The sequence below is a fragment of the Gavialis gangeticus genome, unplaced genomic scaffold, assembly GCF_001723915.1.
Source record: "Gavialis gangeticus isolate Ggan-Ray unplaced genomic scaffold, GavGan_comp1, whole genome shotgun sequence".
NCBI lineage: Eukaryota > Metazoa > Chordata > Crocodylia > Gavialidae > Gavialis > Gavialis gangeticus.
The window spans coordinates 104,517,600-104,527,777 of NW_017729024.1; the positions used below are offsets into that span (position 1 = coordinate 104,517,600).

Sequence of the window (10,178 nt, forward strand, 5' to 3'; positions counted from 1 at the left end):
AAGAAAGGCTTATTAGAGTTGTGAGCAATTACAAATTTTGTTTCAAGGTACGAGCTGCATCTGATTAATTTTATATTAATTTCTTTAGCTATTTAGACTGCTGTGGTTCACCATCCTAATCATTCAGTACTTTTTCAGCTGCTTTTGCTGAGTTCCTGCAGTACCTCCTCACAATCTATTGAAGCTGAACTGCACAATCCTACTGTAATTATGGGCCACTGCACCCCAGTTCCCACATTCACAGTGCTCTCTTTGTACAGCTTGAGCTCCCTGCAACTGTCTGTGGTATTTCATAGGGCTGGGACTTCAGCTGCTCAGAAATCCAATTCTCCATTCTTGACACTGCTGAGCAGATGGATACTAATAACTTGCTTTTCCTTTGCAGAGGTCAAATTCACCTTGGTTACTGCCTGTCTCTGCTAGCAGCAGCCCTGACCTCTAGATCAACAGGCTTATTATAGCTTCAATAAAACAATCTACAGCTTAAGAACAGGAAGAAAGTAAAGCATTCACTTGAATAGCAAAGGTGCGATTAAGGGAAGCTGCAGGGAGACACTAATCAGGAAAGTTATAAATGTCTGCAGCTAGTCCTGTATCTTGTATCTTTATGCCAAAGATAAAGAGCAGTTAACAGAATGAAGCCACATCTGCCCTCTTCCCCTTTCAAAAACAAAAAACCAAACAAACAACATCTGAAGACTCATTTACACAGCTGTACTTCCCTGTTCTTGGTCCATCCCTCTTTCGTGCCCTCTGGAACCATGTTTCAAAAGATGCTAATGCAGCTCTTCCTACTACTCTATAATGACTGTAGTGCCTTCTGTGTCACTGCTGTTAGCTTTTGTTATAATCACTAGGGAATTAACAATTGAATCAGGGCTCTTTTCAGATCAACTACACTTTTCACTCTGTGTCCAGAGAGGCAGGGGAATAGATTTACTGCGATTCTTTTATGAATACAATGCAAGCACTCTGCTAGGCTGCTCTGCAGCAAATGTAATTAAAACAGAAACTATTTTTTCTCGCTTAAAAGTTATTAAAATGAATTTTCCTGCCCAAATGTAAATTGGAACCTCTTTTTACATGTTGCTCAACTGGGTACAACTCAATCCAGGATAGTTTTCTACGTTTTTTCCTGCTGTGCAAGTTGCCAGAAGTGAAATGGGTATCTTGACTTTTGGTTGCCCCATTTGAGAAATCCAGACCCCCTCATTTCCAAAATACTGAGGATCCATTATTGCAAACAATGAAGTCAATAAAAGCTGCTGATATAGGGCACCCTGAAAAATTCAGGCACTCAAAGTTAGCAGCCACTTTTCAAAATGATGACCTTAACTTTATATTCTGGGCTGTTTCTGAGCCACACAGGCTACTGTTTGCATAGCCATGGGTCCAGAAACTCTATCAAGGTAGATGAAATATTAGCAAATAGCTACACATTTTCCTCCTGCTGGGAAGCATGGAACTAGCACAGTGGGGGTTGTTGGCTGTAAAGGGATGATAGGGCTAGAAGGAGTGAAACGTATGGTACTCAGTATATCCACAGAGCAAGCATCATTGCCATATGTCGAGTCTGATGACAGTTCAAGCCACTCGCTCAGCTTCCCTCCTCCAGGTGAATTCCCCACAGGGATACAGGGATCCAAGGTGCCAGAGGAGATGTCATTTTCACCTCCGTGCCAGCCACAATGAGCCAGACTCTCTCAGTGTATATGAAACACCAAATGACTTATGTAAAGCATTTGTTACAAAAATGCAAAGCAGAATGAGGCGAAGATACATAAAGCTAAAGTGCAAACTCTAATTTTAAGTTAAAGATTGTCAAGGTATTAGTAACATCACAGCAACTCCTAGAATTAAGGCAGACAATACAAGCTGACCACATTTGTTTGGACTTTGGCTATGCTTTCACACTTATAAAAGCAGAGACCCTAACCCGGGCCAAAGCATTTTCCCTGTATCTTAGATGCAAGTGCCAAGCTAAAACTAGAATCTGGTTTGCTGCCATATGCTAGCAAGTAGGTTTAGGAGATGCTCTGTTTTTTTGAATGGCAAAAAAGAAAGAGACAGTCAGTAGTGGAACAAGCCAAATTGGTGCCCAGGGCAAAGCCTGTGGGAGAGTGGAGGTGGTAGGAAGGAGAGGGTGTATGTGGCTAAGAGCATTGGGGTGAAGAGGGCACATGGGTCCAAGGGCAAGGGGCACATGGGTTTGGAGAGTGGGAGGCATGAAGGGGCACAGGTTCAGAGAGCCAGGGCTGACATGGCAGGCAGCAGCCTTAAACACTGGGAACAGTCCCAGCCAAGGTGCTGCCCATGCATAGTCTGCCTGCCCTAGCTCTGTTGCTCTTAAAGCAACAGCAGCTGGGAACTGGTTTTGAAGTTCCTGGCATGGCAAAGGGCACTGACTCTGGAGGGAACGAGGAACGATTCCAACACTCCAACTAACTTGGTGCCCAGGACAGGTGCCCCTCTTGCTCATCCCTAGTTACCCTACCTGTGACAATTCTTGTTTTGAGTCATTTTTATAAATCAACTTCTAACTCTGAAAAATGTCATCTTCCACTGAAGTTTGAAACATGTGGTCTCTGGGCAACAAACTAGAGAAGAGTACAATGCTGTCAACTTTCAGTGGGAGAAGAAATTTTTATGGAAGTCAGACGTTGATTAACAAAACTGACTCAAAAGCAAGAATTATCACTGTCTCTTGTTCTAGCTATGTTTCAGGGATCATACAAGCTCTAGGGATGCCTTGGCACTGCTTATTCAAAAGTTCTCATCTGTTTTTAATCATCTTAGATAACTTTCCCTGGAGTTTCCTGAAGTTCAAATTTATACAGCTGGTAAGAGACAAGTATGCACTCACCCTGGAAAAATGGGTCAATGTGTTATTACTTCGGGAAATAATCTGAAAAGCAAATTTGATTAATTAAAATAGAGATGCTGTTGAGTGCATTTTACCACAAACAAATAAAGTCAAACACAAAAGCTTTATGAGAATTTTTAAAAGGTAAAAACAACCCAAAACTATCTGGTCAAATTAACCAAACACTTCACCAACAAGTTTGATTCTGAATTAGGTACAAATCTTGTAAAAGGAAGAAGCAGCTTACTCTGAGAAAAATCAGATGAAACATAGTTGGAGTTTATGATCAAAACTTTCACTCAACAGTATTAATGCTTGATCCACTACCACAGATATATATTTGTACAGACAGATAGACAGCCTATATGAATGTAACCCCTGCCCCTGGATTGTGAAGGATTAAGCAGACAGGTGTGGGGCTACTCCAAGCCCAGGAAAACCAAATCCAGGGAGCTGTGTTCAACCAGGGCTCCTCTTTCCTACTTCTCCTCCTGCTAGCCCCCAAAGCAGCCTGGGGGGTTCAATCCATTGTCCTGTTTATCATTTTCACGGGCTTTTTGTAGCCTTGCCCACTCCCTCTCCTATCAGCTGCTGGCAACTTCCTGCCAGCTCCCAAGGCAGATTGGGAGCCGTGGCTGAATCCATCTCCCTGGGATATGATTAATTAGTTCAAGTATACAGTTTGTAATACTAATTTCTAAAGCTTGCCTACATCACTTATCCAAGTTTTTAGAATTAAGAGCAAGCTCTTAGAAGGAAGAGTACTAAAGAGTTATTTCCCTGTTTAGAAAACTGAAGGTTTCTCTTTTAAATAACCATTAAGAAAATATTTACTTCTCTAGCAATAAGAGAATGTTAAAAAATCATAACCCATCTCTGGGTCAGGGAAATGACTCTACACTGTAAAAGGCAGGCAAACTGTTTAGTTTCTATTTACATAATAAACCCACTAACTTTCACAGAAAATGCAAAGTATTTGTGATTAGTTTTGACATCCGTTGCAACATTCTTTTCCAATATACCTTCTAAGCAGGAACCATTTACATAACTTAGTTAGTAAACACATAGTTAAAAATTATTGTTTCATAAGAGGGATTTGACTATTAAAGCTGTGGCACATGGAAAATACCATTAAGGCTCAGACTTTTATATCACCTCACTCTGTCGTATGGGTCACTGGATTTCACATCACAAGTAGAAATTTTCCATGCATCATTTCCCCCTTTTGTCTATACTTTAGATAAATATGACTAAACTTCTATACAGTATAATCTAGTTGCTGTGTAGTGCTGTCAGAAACCAAACCCTACAAGATACAATATACTATGAAGCAAAATATAACTACACAGACACAAACCAAATGTATTTGTGATGAAAGTACTTTTTCCTTCTAAATATTAAGTATGAAACTCAAGCCATGAATAAAGCTGCAATAAAGTTGCAGGTCCTTTGATTTCTTAGGGTCAGAGCCAAATAGGTTCTTGAGGTTTGGCTTTAATTTTGTCATTTGAAACACAAAGAGTCACTATCCCCTAAGTCCTTATCTGCAAGGAGGACATATATGGTGTTACATTTCTATAAAGTAATTTTTGTACCTGTTTTAGCACAGCACTTGCACTTACCTGTATAGGGACATAGATGCCCCAGAGGCAGGCTTAGCTGTGTTGTAGGAGGATTCAACTCTGGGAGAGGGCATTTCAAATCCTATTGGAACTCCCTAGTCAGATATGACAGTACATCTCAAGTCCACCCCTGCCCACTTAGAATTTTACCACCAGTTTGCACCCTTGCTGTAGGTGGACTTACTCTAAAGCAGGGCTGTCCAACTGGCAGCCTGAAAACCACATACAGGCTGTGTGTAGATGAAACGAGGCGCGTGTGCACGACACTTTAAAGTGAGCTAAATGCTTTTGCACTATTTTAATGGTGTCGGTGTTTGCAAGCATCGGCAGCATATTGTGCATTAATTCCAGCCACTGTAGCAAATTCAGCAGCGTAATGCGCCTTAAATGACTTGGGTGCAGCATACTAAACTCCAAACAGTTTTAGTTTGCTGCCTCTACAGCCATGAAGCGAAGCACCAGGCTCCGTGCAGCTCAGGGGCTCTGCAGGGAGCCCTGCAGGCAGCCTGGCAGCAGCCCAGATTTTCCCCCCTCCCTCCCAGAGACTGCCTGCCTGCTTGAGCTGCGCAGGGGCCCAGTGCTTCCCTCTACAGCTGCAGTGCCCACCAGGATTGCCTGAGCCAGGTGCCTGCAGGCGGATGCTGTCTGGAGGGGCCCACCGCTGCTGCAGGGTGAACCACCAGCCCCCTCTCACCCTGCAGCTCAGGGACCGCTCTGCCTGCCAGGAGCTCACCCTCCCCTCCCTGCCGCCAGAGAAGCAAGTAAGTGTGTGCGGGCGTGTGCATGACACATGGTTTTAAAGGGCCCTAAATTGAAGTGATGTTTTTTTAAAAATCCACTGCTCCAATTTAGGCCCCCCATTTCACCTACACATGCCCGTAGTCTCCAGGCTCCCAGCCAGTCACTGTTCCCCACATTGCTTTGGCTGCAGCAGCAACTGGGGGCTCCCCCTCCCTGGTTCCTTCTTCCTGCCCCTGCCCCAGGGGGCAGGGTGGTGCAGCACACAGTGTAGCACAGCATAGCAAAGCCTGCAGTGCTGGGGGTAGGGGTCAGGGGGCAGCAGCTTGGTGTACCTGACTGGTGCAGCACAACAAAGCCAAGATAAATTAGGTAAGGGTAAATCAGGGTGCCTGGGCATGAGGGCATAGGGTGTAGCAGCAGCAATGTCCAGGCGCATAGTGCAGGGGAGGGGTGGACCCAGACAGTGCAGTGATGGTGGGAGGGGTGCACCTTGCACCCAGTGCAGTGGAGGGACATGGGGTGGAATAGTAGGGTGGGCACCTGGCCACAGGGTACAGTGGGAAGGCACGTGGCTCAGGGGAAACAGAGGGCATACAGCCCATGGCAGTGTGGCCGCTGCTAGTGTAGCCCTCAGACACTTAGAAGTGGACAGCCCTGCTCTGGAACAAAGGTAGCCCACTGATAGCATTTGAGGAAAAGAGGGAGGGAGATAATTCTTCCTTATGTATCCAAAACATTAAAAGACTTTAGTAGTTTTACTTCCAAGTCAGAGTCGTGCCTAAAAGCCTCAAGAAGTTTGTGGACAACTTACTCTATACCTTAAGATTTACCTTCAGCTAAAAAAAACAAAAACATGTAAAGGCTCCAAGTTACAAATCCTGAAATCCTGTTCCTGCCTTTGCTTCAAGGTAATTTGCATCATCACAGATCCTCACAGGACATGAGAGGCTCCATACCAACTATGAACTGACTGCGCAGGGGAGTTTTCCATCTATTGACTCCTCTGTAAAATCCTCTGAAACATGAACTTTCATTTCTACCCAAGAGAACTTTTACAATCTTTCCTCCAATGCCTGATGAAGGGTGTCTGTGCCGAAAGCTTTCAATGAAAGATTTTTTTTTGCAAAAAGCTTATTGGTCTAATAAAAGATATCATCTCTGCTACAAGTCCTGATTGCCAAGTTACAAAGATACTTGCAGTCATCCCTGGACTATTTCCCACTATAATTAAAAGTCATTTGTAAAGGTCTGAGAGAAGCAACAACAACACTGTGCTAGATGCTGTACACATGTATCAAAGACTGCTTCTCCCTAATAACCGGAAAGAAAGAATTATAACTAGCAGGCAAGCATTTGTTCACTTCAGAAACAAGGTTCTCCCCCCACCCTTTTTAAATCATTACTTTAAAAGTTTATTGTTAGACACCACTTGTGCCAATGGGAATCTTACTGTCAACCTCAGAGAATCAAAGGTAAAAGGGTAATGGCAAAAATATACCACACAGAACCCCTAAACTATACTACCTTGCTCTGTAATGCCCTTATAGCATCCACCCCATATGTATTATCATAAGAAAGAATTAAAGACACATCATTGATTAAACAAAGTTACCTTAACAAAAAAAACAAACAAACAAAAAACCTACACCTTCAGCAAAATATTAATGGAGGGTAATGGGGGAAAAATATTTTGTAGTCAAGATGCATGGTATAATTATTCAAAGTATTAGAGAACTTGCTGTACTAGATTTTTCTGACAACAATGTTTATGATGAGAGATTTCTGTTGTTATATCTTGGAAAATTCTGTGTCTAGCAAGGTCTATTTTAAAAGGAAAACTTTTATTGAATTAGCTTTCAAGAGTCACCTTTACTGCATATAAATACTTTGTACACTTCCCAAAAGATATAAAATACGCACACTTGAACAGCAGCACACCTTTTGTTTGTTTCTTTGTTTGGTCATTTTGTTTGACTGATAGTATCTATATATCAATATATAATACCTAGGTAGTATGAAGATAAAATAGTTTTGGGAAAGAGTTACTAGCATTTTTACCTTTTTATAAGTTTTTTCCTCGTTTGGTTTTCCGGCTGTGGCATCTCCATTTTCAGTAACAGACGACATCTGAGAGAGACACAAAGCTTCAGTTTATATAGCTTATTTTAAAGGCAAAAAAGAATCTCTTCTAGTTTATTTTTCTCTGCTTACTAAGTACATGTATTTTAGACGACAACAGATCACAAGGATAATATCTTTTTCCATAAAAAATTAGTTGCAGATCCACGTTTCTTTAACACTCTCACTTAAAATCAAGATCCAAAAGAGCAGCTAAGTAAATATTTTATATGATGTCACATGTCTCTTTCAGTAGGCAACCCAAGATTACCCCAGCATTTTGTGTCTCATACTGCACTAACAAGTCACATTATTAGCTTGAACTTTCAAAAACTAATTCTGACCTCTAAAACATTTATGTTCTTTTGTGTTTCACTCTATCTTCCCATCCCCCTACAACTCTTTCCCAGTTAGCAGGTGGAGGTCATTGATGCTTTGGTTTAAGCATACACTTTCAGATTATTCAAGAAACAATAAGTAAAACCAGACACTGCAATAGCACCAAAAAGCTGTGGCACTGCATTATTCACATGCATGATCACAGCCACCCACCTTTCTTTATGGCTCATCAGCAAGTTTCATATTTATGAAATTGTCTGTTTTCATACTTAAGCCAACTTGAATTAACTTTTCTTATGGTATGTCTCTTCATGGCTCAATGCATGAAGAGACTACCAGAGCTAGTTCTGAACTGAGAAAAAGCAAGTAATATACCTGGGCAAAGCACAACATTAACATAGCTTGATAGCTTTCAGTACCTGAGCCAGCCCATTTAGAACTAACTCAGGTACCTTTATACAACAATCCACTATGCTGTACAGGCATAACCTTATGCCCCTAACAGATGTTACACTCAATAGGGTTAATCACCATTGAACACTTAGCTGGTTAATCACAACTGAATGCTTACATCTGGTTAATCAAGTCTTAAGTAGTGAATTGGTCACACATTCATTCAATTAATGGTGTGATAAAATGAGGAATAAGCACAAAGTTATTACACAAACTATATGCAATAACTCTGTGACTGCTTCCTATCACACCTTTAATTGAACTTCTGGCCAGTGCCCAGACTCTGGAGCACACTGAAGTTTTTCAAGACTCCTGTGGGCTCCAGAGACTCGGAGCGCTCCTCAGCCAATCAGGGCTCCCAGCCAAAGGCAAGCAGAAATCCAAAGCTTGCTACTTGCTGGTGCAGGGGAAGTCCAAGATTGGGCTCCTTCTGCACTGGCAATATGGTGCCATTGGATCTGATGTGGGATCCCACAATCACACAAGTGACATGGAGACAGCACGACTGTTTGGACCTGGCATCAGATCCCAACACAGCCTCTGGCCCCAGCCCACCCTTTCCCCACACACAGATCCAGGGGGATATGTCCCCCAAGACTCCTCCAGGAGTGTATGCTGTGGTGAAGGCTGTCCCACCCACTTCCAGGCCCTCCAGATGAGCCACAGCACTGTCCTGTGCCACACCCCCAACGGGCAATGCTTGCCCTTTCCCCAGCCCCACTCACTACAGGGGCCTCGATCTGGTCCCCCATGTCCCTTCCCTCCCCTACACCTCCTTTTGCCCACAGACTTACATGCTGGACTCTGCTCTCCAAGCTTCCAGCCTGCACTCCTGGCCTCATGCATGCTGTGGCTGTGCACATGCACGCAGCATTTTAATCAGCAACATTATTGCTCACATCACTCAAAAAAAGCTGATTGCTGATAAGGTCAATTTTCCTTTTAATAGGTGCTGATACGATATGGGCTGATGTATCAGTGCACCTCTCCCAAATAAGTATTGAAATAAGGTGTACTCCAAGCGTGGCAGTCCAGAGAAGAAAGAGTTTAAAGTGTATGTTAAATCCTTCTGGATTTTAGCAACAGAAGAGATCAACATACCTTTCTGAGCTAAAGTGCTAGTCATCTGGAGCGAAGAAGGAGGGTCAATCCATTCATCAATGCTGCCAATTTTTCTAAATTCCTGTTAACACAAAAGTCAATCATTTATATGATCTGGAACTGATTTCTCTCTTTCTGCATTAGAATCTGACATGGCTGTCCAAGCAGACTAAAGTCTGGTTACAAGGGGTACCTATACACAAGCAGGCAGGCTGCTCCAACGTGTTATAATTATAGTAAGTCAGCTGGAGCATGGCAATTACCGCATTTCAGCAGCCTCTAGGACCTCATATATCAGTGTTCCCACACTTCAAAGTGGTGGTGGGGTGCTTTATCTAAAGCTCCTTTTGATGAGCTTTAGATAAAGCACCCCTGCCACCATTTTGAAGTGCAGGGATGCCGATACACAAAACTCTTTGGGCACTTGAAATTAGAGTGGCTCTCCCCCCACCCCGAGAGCACACGTATGAACACCCAAATTGGGCTGTGCAAGAACTTTCTCAAATGGTTTTTATGACTAACAGGTTATTTAGTGTATTCAGTAATTAGTTTTTCTTACACTGAATAAAATTAATGTGTTCAAATATGCTTTTGGGCTAGATATTTTGCTACTGTGTCACTGACATTGCTGTTATAAAGTAGTTATACAGGGTCATAAATTTACACGGTATTTCCAGAATACAGTTTAAACATATCCTCTGCCCTGAAGAGTTTTTCAACAAGAATACCAAATCCTTATTACTGTTACTTGCTTACAAAAACCAGACTGAGGCAGGTAGTCCTACTGGAATTAATAGGACTACTCGCATGATTAGATTTCCAGGATTGGGCACTGTAAGATTAAAAGTAACCTACAAACATTTCAAAATATATTCATAAATTAGTAATTACAATGCAACATAACATCTTCTCACTTGAGTACAATTAAGGTACTGTAATTA

General features: G+C 42.3%; 1 protein-coding gene across 2 annotated transcripts in view; it reads right to left on the bottom strand.

Moving 5' to 3' along the window:
- Positions 1–9,324, bottom strand: part of PIP5K1B (phosphatidylinositol-4-phosphate 5-kinase type 1 beta) — a 151,524-nt gene extending 142,200 nt beyond the window's left edge. Inside the window, exons 1-3 of one of the 2 annotated variants that reach the window (XM_019517489.1) lie at positions 9,238–9,324; positions 7,285–7,353; positions 2,864–2,905 (exon numbers count right to left, since the gene is read on the bottom strand). In XM_019517489.1, the coding sequence (XP_019373034.1) occupies positions 2,864–2,905; positions 7,285–7,353 (111 nt within the window). In that variant the 5' untranslated portion in view covers positions 9,238–9,324. The remainder of the gene's footprint in view (positions 1–2,863; positions 2,906–7,284; positions 7,354–9,237) is intronic. The other variant, XM_019517490.1, reaches the window with a different exon arrangement.
- Between the last annotated feature and the right edge of the window lie 854 nt (positions 9,325–10,178).